The sequence below is a fragment of the Strigops habroptila genome, chromosome 4 (genome assembly GCF_004027225.2).
Source record: "Strigops habroptila isolate Jane chromosome 4, bStrHab1.2.pri, whole genome shotgun sequence".
NCBI classification, from domain to species: Eukaryota; Metazoa; Chordata; class Aves; order Psittaciformes; family Psittacidae; genus Strigops; species Strigops habroptila.
This window is the reverse complement of record NC_046358.1, coordinates 4724788-4737820: the sequence shown is the minus strand read 5'-3', so window position 1 is coordinate 4737820 and position 13033 is coordinate 4724788. Positions and strand designations below refer to the sequence as shown.

Here is a 13033-nt window from a genome sequence, read left to right as displayed (position 1 = left end):
TTAAGGATATAACATGATTGTTAAATGTCATTATAGGAAGCTTGAACGTTAGGCTGGGAAAAGGCTCTTTATCTAAGACCTTTTCATGCTCAAGGCTGTGAAGATCGTAAAATGAATTTGTAAAGCTTGCAGCTTGTTTCTTCAGCCCACTAACTAAACCTGTGGTGATGTCGTCACCCCTGTGGCTGAATAAAGGAGGCTAAGAAGTAAGAGCACACCGATAGTGTGTATAGCTGGAAGGAACTACTGGAAAATAGAAATGGAAACTTGTTTTATTATGAAGCTTTTTATTTAATTGTTAAATAGAAAGAGGTAATAACTTAACAGTGCAGATAACAGGAGGAGCATGCCAGATGTATAGAATTCATACATCTATATGGCTTGGGGAATAAACTTTCTCAGGAAGATGAAAACTTCGATTCTTAATAGAATTAAATTTCATACTGATCCAAGCCAGGATAAGAGCAAAGTAGGAAACATATAATTTCAATATTCACAGAATAAGTTCTTCTTCATCAAGTCAGTCCTGAATGCTACGTTTTCCTTGGATCCTTACTGTAAGAGAAATGAAAGAATATTTAGCTTTCAGAGCTCTCTGAACAAACCGTAGTATCTCTGAAATATGTAAATGTTAAATCACATTTGATTTGACAACTACGATTGGTTTATAGTTATTGAAACATCAAAGTGGCATGGGGAGTTTTCTTATTCTTCTTTCCTTCCATAGCTACAATGGACAGAAATAGATACTACATAAAGACAATGCAAAATTCCTGTTTGATTTGGGTATATGGTTAAGTTTCTTTAAGCATTTCAGTGGATTTATGCAGTCTGTGTGCTTGTTCTTATTCCATGGCAAAATACAAGGTCATACAACATAGCTGAGCTTTCTTCCATACTAATGCAAGCTGCACTACTGTGCAGTTGCTGTAGGCTATAGATATGCACATAGGTACTTCTTTATTCTAGCTGATACATGCTAACTTGAAGCCTGTGGTAACTTAATTGTATAATCATGGCCTTAGTCCTTAATTAAATGGGACTGAAGAAAATGTGGTTTATGTGGATACATTCCAGGGATCCTGACCATGGAAATACTGTCTCTCTCCTTGCCATAGGGCTGGGTGACCTGCTTCATCATAGATCTGTCTTGCCTTCTGAACTGTGTGATTAGAAACTGCATCTTTTTCAGAGGAGCAATATATTTAAATACTGCATTATGATTTATTCTCTTTCTACCATGCTAGTAACACTAGCAGTAACATTAAACTGATGTTATCTGTAATGGCACATGCTTTGGAATGACATATATTTGAGAAGCAAGGTGAACAGTGAATCACCTAGCCAACACCACTTGATCTGAGCATGGCCCCATCTGCCTGAATGAATAAATGGTATCAGTGTGAGACTAATCCATTATATCAAAAGCAAGGTAGAAAATAATGGCTTTTATAGAAAGCAGCTCCTCAAACAATGTTGTTATTCTGTGAAGAGGAAGGTTGATTTGACACAGACTGTTTTTCTTTGCCACTCTCCTTGTTCTCAGACCTACCAGAAGTAAAGATGGCTTCAAAACCAGAAGCTGTACCAGCACCATCTGTGACGAACTCTATGAGCATGAGATTACTAGAAGCAACTATGTCATTGGGTAACTTTGATCCACAAGTCTTGTCCATTAGAACTGCAGAAGACTTGCTGGATCCATCATAAACTTTAACATAATCACCCTGACAGCCTCTGGTTGTCTGCAGCTCAAAGGCTTGAAAGTGCAAGGAAATCTGGAAGGAAAGAGAAAACCAGCCTTTAGTATACATGTTTGTAACTTCTTTCATGGAATCTTTAGAACAGACAGAATCTAAGCTGTAGCCAAGCCCAAATGGGAATTGCTTACCCAGCCTTAACACTCATCCCCTGAAGTTGCAGGGTTCAGATCTAACAGGCCTTTGACTGAATGCTCTCATGCTCAGACTGCTTTGTCTTGACTTTTCAAACCTGAAGCTCAACATATGGAAGTTTTTCAAAATCACAACTCTGCAGTTGTCTTTGCCCATACCTGGCTTAAGGACAAGAAGTAGAGACTAGGCTGAAAACTCTCTCATGGAAAAGATCTTTATCTGGCAACTGGCATGCAGACAAAGTGCAAAATGCTTAACATAAAGAAGTAAGTTCAGGCATATTCCAAGACCACTGTTAACCTGTGATTACCTTTCTGGATCGGGTTCGGATGAGCCAGACACAGTTGGTATTATCTGAGTAATTTCTTGGGTGGTTGGCAGATCTCAGTGACCCAGATGCTGCATCGAGAATAGTGCTGCAGCGACCTAAGGAAAAAACAATATTTGCTTCAGCACCAGGCTTGCAGAAGCTTCCACTCATTTACAATTACAATCTCTTCAGAATGGATTGGTCTCGATTTTCTGATCTGCCAGCATTCGTTTCAGAGTACTGATACATCTTGATTAAAATGAAGAACCATGTTGTCCTAATTTTCACATAATGCATAAGTATCTGCATCAAAATGGAAAGTAAAGTAGTGCTTGGGAAAAGCATCGGCTTTTATTGATTAGCTCCATAGTTTAGCAAGGGATCTCTCTGCACCTCTATATTGAGGTTTCAATTCACAGTAATTGGTGACATTATTTCCCACTGAGATGGGGAAGTCAAGTCATATTAGAAGAGTCAAGTGCAAATATGATGTCTCTGCAATGCTTAAACTCTAAGCTTAGGAGGAGGTTTTAAGCTTTCCTCTGAGAAAGGGGTAATAGTTTACTAATCATGTTTTTTCCCTTTGACTGAATAAATTTCTCTGTTTGTATGGGAAAATATCTTCTAACAAAGGTTAAAAATAAAGAGTTAAAAATACATACAAATATAGAATGACAGCTTAAACATTTGAAAACTGGACAAGAATTCATGAAACTGTTCTGGTTCAGAGAAGCCTATAACTGTTCTGGTTTGGTTTAGGTCTTAAATGCAAACTGCAATGAGGAATAGAGATTTCTAGTTCTCTGTGGTATTTATAGTTGTCTCTTGAGCTGTAAGAAACCAAATTACTTCAGTGAAGCTACAGTGTGGTTTGCAATTAGGCCACTTATGCCAGTAATAAATGTGTCTGATTTAATTCAGAAGCAGAAAACATTTTCCCACTCATCACAATGTTCTTCTAGCTTCACCTTTGCATTCTTTCCCAGCATAACCCTGATGGGTACCATGAATTTAGGTGAATAGTCTCATAGTCTTTGATGAGAAACTGCTGTCTCTGCAGTGTGCCCAAACATATCTGAGAAGGGTCTGAGTAAATGAGGAAAGGATGGCTCTGAGACACTTACTACAATTGTAAAGTTTGTTGATTTTGGCCACGTCCAAGTTGCTTAATCCCTGCCTCTGTCCAATTTGTACTGATTCATCAGGAATTGGTACAATAGTTGCTTTCCCAGTGGTATTAGTGAATGTATATCTGCAAAATTAAAAAAAAAAAATTAAAAAATATGTTCTGTAAGTATGATTACTTCTTTCAGGATTTAATGGAAAGCTTTGGAGGAAGAACAAGAATTGTACTCATGTTGCTGTTGTGACTAACAGTGCTGTTAAAATAGATTCAATTAACATATCCAGCAGTAAGCAGAGTCAACCTCAAGATGCCCTCATTTATTCCCAAGCTTAGCTGTGAATGGCTGCTTAATGGAAAGCTAAAGGATAGTGAATAGGATAATCTTAAGGAGGGGCTTGTCTGAACTGACTCACAGTGTTTTTCTCAGAAGGGAAAATGGGGAAACTGTTAGGAAGGAGTTATTATAGAAACTAATTCTAATGTAAGATTTGAGTTCCAACAAAAGCTGTGCCATGCTGCTACTTACGGGCCATAGTGCATTACTGAGGAATAATCATATGGAAGACCCAGGTTATTGGAGTTTTCAAATTTCTTGAAGTCTGGTCTGTCAGCTGGAATACATAACATTGTACTTAGTGTACAGTTCCTATCTACTCCCTTCAGGGAGGAAGGAAGAGCTGGGAATGGTAGGATATATCTACACCACTTTCTACATTGAAGAGTTCAAAAGTGCTCACCTGGACTGATGTACTCCCACATGATCTTTACATGTTTATCCCTGTCACTTCGAGAATGTTCATGCAAAAAGCCCAGAGCATGGTCCAGTTCATGTTGAATTATTCCTTTCCACATGCAGCCTCCTTTCATCACAGAGACAGTCTGTCCACCTCCTACTCTTCCATAGTTGGACCAGCAGCTGAGAAAAGCATGGAACACCAACAGGAAACTTATGGGGTTTTTATTGTCAGGCAGGAAAAGGGACAGTACAGAGAACCTTGCTTCACACATGGCTGGTGGGAGTGGAAGGATTCATTTCTGTCCACTCTGATAGTCAGTCTACGGAAGGCAAAACTGACCATGATGTAGAAAACCACAGTGTGATCATTGCTAAAGCATCCTGGAAGACCTTTATTAGCATGGAGGCTCCTACATGCTGACTTCGTGCATAGTGACTGTAAGTCCCTAGAAATAACAATTGTTTTTCCAAAATGCTGAACACTCTAACAGAGCAGGAGCAAAGATGAATAGCACTTTCAAGCTAATGAGTGTTAAACAATTCTCTTATAGGCTCTAATTCTGACCTTGACAGCCAACTGTGTGATTCGGAGGACTGTTTATTTCATAAGTTGAAATTGGTTTTACCTGTCCAAATAAGACCTCCAGTAACCTGTTATATGTTGTGCTCAAGAGTGCATTATACCACACAGAAAACATGAGCTTAGTTATTCTTTCCACCCTAATGGTGCTTTCCCATGGTCTGCACCACTTCAGTGTCTTTGTTGAGTTCCTGATGTAACTTGCACTAGCAAGGTATCCAAGGAGGATACCTTGGCACTGTGGTAAAACATAGTTTCTTCTCTTAATCCATTCCTCTTCGCTCTCCAGGGTCACACAGAATGAGTGTAGTGAAGAACAGAAAACCAGTGCAGAGATAACTTGTTAACTAATCATTCAACTCACCCATCGGCAGATTTAATGCTGAGGTAGTCACGTTCTGTCTTGCGTTTCACAAATTTAATGCAAGTCAGTGCTTCAAATTCTGCCATGGCATCATGAATCCCGTTTATGTGGCTCTCCTCTGGAGAAGAAAGGGTTAATTGGGGGGGGATCACACAAGGACCAATAATTAATTCATTCAGTAGTGAATTTCATTTAAGATATTAATAGCCCTGCATTATCCTCTTTATGTGTCCAAATGGATTCCGGTGGGACCCTTTCTTTCTCAACTACTTGTTTTAAATTTTAGTGGTGATTGTTGATGTATCTTCTGATTAGACACTTGGAGACAGTTATGGAAAGCTGTTTTGCTGATGAAAAGTAGACCACTGAAACCACACTGCAATAGTCATGAAACTTACAAAGGCAGGTATTCTGGAAGGTACCATTAGAGGGAATGATCTTTCTTGTCTCCAAGAGACCAGACCCAAAGCATTAGGGGGCAAACTTCTCAAGGATATTTGATCTCTTTTCTTTTTCCTGTTCAGGTCTTTATAATTTACAATTCATCTGTACTTGCACAGAACAAGTAAATCCTTAGAATTGACTTAATCAGCTATTTGCGTGGCTACTAGAAGTAGGTTTCTACCTGAAGCTTATTGAATAAAATCCATTAAAAACGATTATAGAAATTTACACCCACCATAAGTAGGATCCAAGACGTAGGGCACACGAACAATCCCATCGCTGGACTGCGGCCAATTGCAATAGCGACAGTTGATGGCACTGCGACTCCTTCGTGGAGCTATGTCACCTTCTTGCAAGTACTGAGAGCTGTCTGTGGTGAGAGAGAAAGGTTGAGAATATCTGAGCCACAGATTGCTGGACATGTACTAAGCACATTTGGAAAAGTGTTACTCATCCTCATTGTTTTTCCCTAGCATCTGCTCCTGGCTAGCATGAGAAATGAACTATTGGGCTAGATGGACATTAAATGCAACCCTACTTTTGCTGCTCTGTCCTTAGTGAAGAGGAAAGATGGGAAGCTCTGACTCTGTTGGACAGAGTTGAGTCAAGACAAGAAATGACAGCACTAGTGAGAGGGATGCAGTACTTTGGTACTATTGCATCATCTATCATGTGGCACTGAATGAATGGCATCAAATATCTGCCCAGGAAGGGTGCTGAGTAAAGGCAAGAGGCCCCAGTAAAGAAACCTAAGAAGGCAAGCAAACCAGAAAGAGAATTGAGTGTTGTCTAGAGAAAACTAGGAATGTTTAGTGTCCGTTTCTACAGACAGTAGTAAACCTTATTAAATGACTGCTGAAGGGGAAGAAGTGAGAAAGACAAGCTGACAGAAAGAGGAACGTTTGGAAGAATCAATGGGCAGGAAGTCTGGAGCAGGGAGCATGGAAATGACCATAGCTTATCTAGGAGTCTGTACTACAAAGCCATATGATGTGTGAATACAAACAATGCTTGCATTCAAGAAAATGGCAGTTAAATAATAAAGCTTCCAAATATCCAAGTTCTCTCTTTATGTCCAAAGAATGACGAAGATGTGTAGAGCTAAAGCTGAAGAAGCTGTCTGGATAGTTCAGTTGTCTCCACACCTGGTTTTGTTTTCAGTGTAGACACTATAGATTTGAGATGCCATGGGGCTTCAGCACACCTCACAGTGGCCTGATGCTGGGTGTCTCTTACATGATGGTGTGTAAGATGGGAAAAACATTCGTGCAGATTGTGGTAAGACATTGTACCTCCCACATCGCCCAAAAAAAGCAACAGAACACCCATTATAAACAGGGAGTTGGTGGTATTACCTTTGTTAATTTTCAGAATTCTGTTAAAAATAACTTCTTCCTCAGTGTCAGGCTCTGTAGGTGATGGAGATTCTGCACAGAAATACAAGAGGATCACTTTATCATTCCCATAGAAAATAAAAAACCTGATTTTTAACCCAATGAGTTTCCAGGAGCTTACTTAGACTGGGTCCTGATTACAGTGGTGTATGTAAAACTTACAGAGCCTATTTAGGGACTGGCATGGAGTTCAGTTGTGTAGATATTTGCTCAATGACACCAACTTGTGGTCCTCCACCTGTGGTTATTTTGGCATTAATCCCGTCCCAAGAGCCATTCTCTTTCAATCTTTCAATCTTTCCCTCTCTCCCCCGACAGCACAGTTTTCCTTCTGCATGCACAGTCCACACTCAACCCCCCAGCATGAAACTCTAGGGGCAAAAAAGGATGAAGGGAGTCTCGCTGCTTGCTGCTGGTCATGCTGACCTCTTGAAAAACCCTTGAAACCAATGAAATTGGAACTGCATTCCTATTCCATGGGTTTTATTGATATCCCCAGCTAAGCCCAGCATCAGGGACAAGTAGAATTAACCAACGCTGAGCATTATGCAGTAAGTCTTGACATCAGTAAAAGCACAAGCACATGGCCCCTGCGCTTTCTGTAACCTTTGGAAGTGACTTAAGTAAGGGCATTATCTAAGCAGAGCTATTTTTAGCAGAAGTTACAGATGAGGTTTTTAGCAAGGCCAAAGGATTGGCCAAAACCAAAAGACCCTGCTTTGTACGAAATATTATAGAGAGTGCCTTCATTTAAAATTTCTTCCTGAAGATTAATTTGTGTTAAGCATGTGTTATTTTCTGCAGTAGCTAACAGTCAGTATATCCTATCAAATACTTATATTTAGATAGAGTAATACATACCATATATATCCTCTTGTGTAGTAACCTGCAACAATGATGGATATGTGTTATTTCTCACTTTATATTATAACATAAATAGTAAATACTAGAACATGCAAAGATTAAAAGTGTCTAGGTTTCCATTGAAACTATCTTCCACCAGTGCAATCTTGAGCTTTTATATACAGCACCATTAAGAAAGTAAAGAAGTACGATGGTGTGGTAGATATTCCTCTTTGATATCTTGGCAAATATGGATATTATAAAGGGAATCATAGACTCATATAATCACAGGGACCTTGAAGATCATCTAATTCCAAACCCCTGCCATGGGCAGGGACACCTCCCACTAGACCAGGGATGTGGGCTGTATCTGGGCGTTGTGGAACAATAAATGGAATAGGGATGGTAACCGCTCACTCTGTTACAGTGCTGATTGGAGAAGAATTTCCTGCACAGATGGATATATGAGTGGAGTACATGAGTCTTGACCTCACTTTCATCAATGCTGAACCCCAAAATAATCAAAAGAGCTCATTTAGCTGTCCTTACCTCAGTAGGTTCTGTTGCTGCAAAAAGCAAGGAAGAAAAAAGACAAGCAAAAGAGGCAAATTAGATTCTGAATGCAACTTCACAGTGCTCAATAGCACAGGCCTCCTTAGCCATGGGAATGCCTTTGGCAGGTCCCTTTGCTTGGAGGGGAACAGGAGGCACTAACCAATACATCCATACAGAAATTAAATAGATGTTTAGACAAACCACTATAAAAATTCCCAGTAGATTGTGCTGAGGGGCAGAATCCTGGTCATATTCCGCCTAAGAATCAGCAAAGCATTTTATCAGCTTCAGTGTGAAAAGTGTCAAAAGAAACCAGGGACAAAAACATGCTTTTCCCCTAGATTTCACTGCAAGAGGTGCAGGCTAACCAGCTCAACAATCCTGTCTGGTTTCACAGTGTCAAAGAGTGAAGTTATAACACAGGATGAAGGCTATAATTTAGCATGGGCCAAATAATTTCACCTTCAGTATGCACCTGACAGCAGCTTGGAACCATTCTGAGTCCTGAAATTTCTTTCTAGTGTAACATCTTTTGGTTACTACCAAATGTCAGTTTCTAGATACAAGCATGGAAGTGAAAATCTGTTATGATATATAAATTTCTGAGCAGAAACTCCATTGTTAGAATATCATAAATTTTGGAAATTGCAAGGACCTCCAGGGGTTATCCTTTGTCTGCTTTCCCTAAGGCAGAAAGAGTTTTATCTGTGTTATTCCTGTCCACAGTTTGTTTGACCTGTTCTTAAGTATGATGAATATGCCCCAAGCCTGTCTGGCAATCTCTTCCAGTTTGCCAATAATTGCAGTTTTCTTTGTCAAAATATAAAGCCTTTTTTGTTTTTCCCCCCTATCCAACACTGACACACTTATGAACATAGTTATTTCTAAGCCTATCTATGTTTCTTGTCTTTTTGAACATGTTTATTCAACAGAAGATGTGCCCAGCTCTGTCACATCTAGCAGCACCTTTCCCTTTTCATAGTTGTTATTGCCCAAAGGTGCTGACTGGACTTCCTCCTATTCAGAATCTACATAGAACCTGCAACAGAATTGCTTCTATTGAGCCAAAAAGGCTTCGGTCTGCCTTTTCAGATTGTTACTTTGGTTACGTGGTTGTGGGAGTCCACTGTAATGATGGTGGTTTATTATAGAGAAGTTCACTCAGTTCCCACCAGAAGGATCCATGGCATCTAAAAATGTTCTGCAGGGAAGCACATTTTTGAGATGGGTTGACCAGATTCAGAATTCACGCACCCAAGAGGCACTGGATTAATTGACTAGTCAAAGTCAAGGGAAATCAAGCTCCGGATTCCTAGGCACATAAAGCCTGCAACCCCTTTTTAAAACTCAAATGAGGTATCACAGAAGGCATCTGCCACATCCTTAATCAAATGAACATCTGGTGTGATACAGCCTTCAAAATGATACATTTACATTTTCCCCGCACTGTAAATACTGAAAGATGCCTCAAAAAGCACAAAAAGCTGTAATAACAAGAAACTAAGCTCATGGTATACTTGTATCCCAGTGACTCTACAACTTTGAGTCCAAACAACTGACTACTTTGAACTCAAAGCATGTCCCTCAGCCAGCTCCAGATACACTGAGCAGTAATTTTACAACATCCCTTTGCTTCCATGCAATAAATGAGAGCTCAAAAGAACTGGTCAGTGCTCTATTTTCCCAAAGACTCTGCCTCTCACAGCGCATCACCCCCTTCCTTGCTGTAGTTAAAATCTACCTACAGATTTATTTCCATCGACCTTCTATGGAGATCTGCAATTACCTCCTTCAATTTTGTGAATTGACAAAAGCTTTTCAGCTAAGCCTACATTGTCTTCTACCCCAGCACAAAGCTAAGATTTCTCTGACAGCCAACATCCCTTTCTTTTACTGCTGCACCAGGTAGTCAAGGAGGCAAATGAATAGCAGTCTTTTTGTAACACTCAACTTCATGGAAAAGTATCCAAATATCTTACTAAAATTTTATTCTCAAGCCTGTGAATGCACACCTAAATTAACTGAGCAAGCCATACTCCAAGATATGTGTAAAGCACTTCCACGAGAAAACATATCTGTACTCAGCTCAATAACAAATTAGGAAACATGGCCTTATTCAAAAGGCCTGAGAGTAAGTCCTTCCACATGCTCTGAAGCCAAGTTACTCCCATACCAACAAAGTGTGTGATACACAGTCAAGAGTTAACAGTTGTCTTTAAAACACAGTAAAAATCCTACTTACTTGTTGTGCTGTTTTCATAGTTTTCCTGCAAAACCAATAGGTAAAAGGCATTATTCTCCCACAGCTCATAAATGCAGCAACAGTGGCATCAAGATGAGGCCAAATTATTAGACTTGCTTTATATATTGTTATATTACTAATACTTTTCTTGCAGGAAATTTATCAAAATGGGTCTCCACAGCTTCGCTCCAAGGATGAACAGGTCAGTTAGAGCACAGCTGCATGGAGCTGCTCTTACCTGAATAGGGAAGCACAGAGTAGAGTGAAGCAGAAATGCAGCGAAGACTAGGAACACCTTCAGATCCATTCTCCAGTCCTGACAGACCACCAGCGCGTGTCCTTATCTCTGCCGGTTCAGGAGCGCTGCCGCTAGATATACCAGCAGAGCCTGCTCTGCCGGGGGGGGGGGGGGGGGGGAACCTGCACCAGCCAATGGGAATCCTAGCAGGAAGCAAACTTCTTTTGCAGCCTCAACAGCCGGTTTAGCCTCTGGGCATCTCCTGGTGCTGTGGTATTGCTGTCACTGTGATCTATGGCATCCCTTGTCTTCATACTGTCATTCATGCTGCTCTCTAGAGCTGGATCAGTTTCATACTTGTGCTGCCATGCACTTCCTCTGTTTCTTGGAGGATCTTTCCTTAAGTGCTCAGTTTGGCTGATACCACCTAGGAAGTCCTTGTTCCTGGATAACTTTGCAGAGTACTGCGTTACTGGTATTTCAGATGGTAGGTGACTTTTTTCTGTATGTCACAGAAAGCACAGGAGGCCAGTAGAGTGTTGTGTTGCTTTGAAACATGCAATACATCATTACTCAGTGAAGTCATGCCTGGCTTCCTTGAGAAGATATCCTTCATCTTCTCAGCTTATGGTTCTATAAGTAGAATCTTTGTTTCCTCTCTGATATTTCATAACATCAGGAACATTTCCTGTGTTCCATAATTTCTGGCAGTCTGACAGTTGTAGGTGCCCTCTTTGTGAATAGCAGTGAGAGAAGGGAAAAAAGACGACAGTAGCAGCATAAGCAGCACTTTACCCATTTTGAGAATGATTAACAGACCTGTTGCTTGCTGAAGTGCACTTATCCAGAAGCGGATGTAGGAAGAAATGAGCAGACCTAGCAAGAAATGCTTGTAAGAGGTAAGCCAGGAAGAACTAAGCCTCTCGTCACAAGCTCTTGTTGCAAGCTCTTCTTGCAGCAAAGATCTGCTTGGTGAACCATTTGCTGAAGGTGCTGTAGTTGGGGAATTGTCTGGTCTCTTATACACACTCGTTCCATGTCAAAGTGTATTTTCCAAGCATGGAGAAGGAAACTGAATTATAGAATGTACAGTTTCTCTCTCTAGATCATGCCACTGCTTAGGTACCCTCCGAGTAAGTTTTAAACCCACTCACACTGTTTCTATTTCTGTACTGAATAAGATGTTCTATAAGTTATCCATCTTGGTGAATGAATCAAGAAGCAGGTGAGGGCTTTGCACCTATTTGTGTCCAAATCATAAAATCATAGAATGGTTTCGGTTGGAAAGGACCTTAAGATCATCTAGTTCAAATTCCTTTGCCATGGGCAGGGACACCTCACGCTAGACCAGGTTGCTCCAAGCCCCGTCCAACCTGGCCTCGAATGGTGCCAGGGATGGGGTAGCCACAGCTTCTCTGAGCAACCTGTTCCAGTACATCACCACCCTCACAGTAAAGAGTTTCTTCCTTTTATCTAACCTAAATCTCACCTGTTTAAGTTTGAACCCACCACCCCTTGTCCTATCACTACAGTCCCTGATGAAGAGTCCCCCTCCAGCACCCAAGCATCTCCAGCATCATACCCAGTAAAGGCTAGGAATTACATGGAAATGTAATCTGAACTGCACTGCTGGGTTTTACTCTTCAATTTAGTGGAGGAAAGTTCACAGTCTGACTATTTTAAGAAAGTCTGGACTGACAAAATCCAGGGATAAACCTTCATTACCTCCACAGGGAGGCAGCATAGGAGGATACTACTTTTCCCTTTCTGTCCCTGCACTCTCCCTTAAGTAAAGTATGCAGCACCTTACTAGGTGCTTACTAAGCACTAGAAAGTAAAAGGCAGGGTAAGACGTGGTCCTTGTGACCATGAAAGAACAAAGATCAAGTAGGCATTGTCAGCATGCTAATCCTGCTGACACAGGCAGTCTGTGTGTCCTCTGCTCGCATAAACGTTTGCACTAAGCAATGCTAAGTGCCTTTCTTCATATTTGCATATTACAGGGATGAAAATCTTCCTTGTGCTGAAGCAAAGCTGTGTAGCTCTGGTCTGCAGTCCTAGAATGGTTCTCCAGGTTTCTCACTCAATACAAGGGCAAAACAAATGTCTGTAATGCCAGAACCATACCAAATAAACACTGCAGAATGGGGCTTGCATTTAATCTGCTTCCATTAGAAATAAGTGGGGGGAAAAGGAAAGGTCAGACCACTCTCAGGAAAAAACAGCCAAGGACAAAAAGGATGGATCAGAGGTAGTGAGGGAATAAAACAAAATTAAAAAGCAAGTTAGGAAGGTTGGTAACCTTA

The 13033-nt window shown here is 40.7% G+C and overlaps 1 protein-coding gene across 1 annotated transcript; it reads right to left on the bottom strand.

Annotated features, from left to right (window-relative positions):
- Window positions 1-276: 276 nt before the first annotated feature.
- On the bottom strand, window positions 277-10822 carry LOC115606737 (astacin-like metalloendopeptidase). Its single transcript, XM_030483159.1, has 13 exons — window positions 10728-10822; window positions 10490-10514; window positions 8242-8258; window positions 7711-7735; window positions 6811-6882; window positions 5691-5825; window positions 5012-5129; window positions 4069-4247; window positions 3858-3942; window positions 3330-3457; window positions 2206-2321; window positions 1553-1778; window positions 277-555 (listed from the first exon to the last, which is right to left on the bottom strand). Exons 1-13 carry the CDS (start codon window positions 10794-10796, stop codon window positions 521-523), a joined length of 1230 nt encoding a protein of 409 aa, XP_030339019.1. The 5' UTR covers window positions 10797-10822; the 3' UTR covers window positions 277-520.
- Between the last annotated feature and the right edge of the window lie 2211 nt (window positions 10823-13033).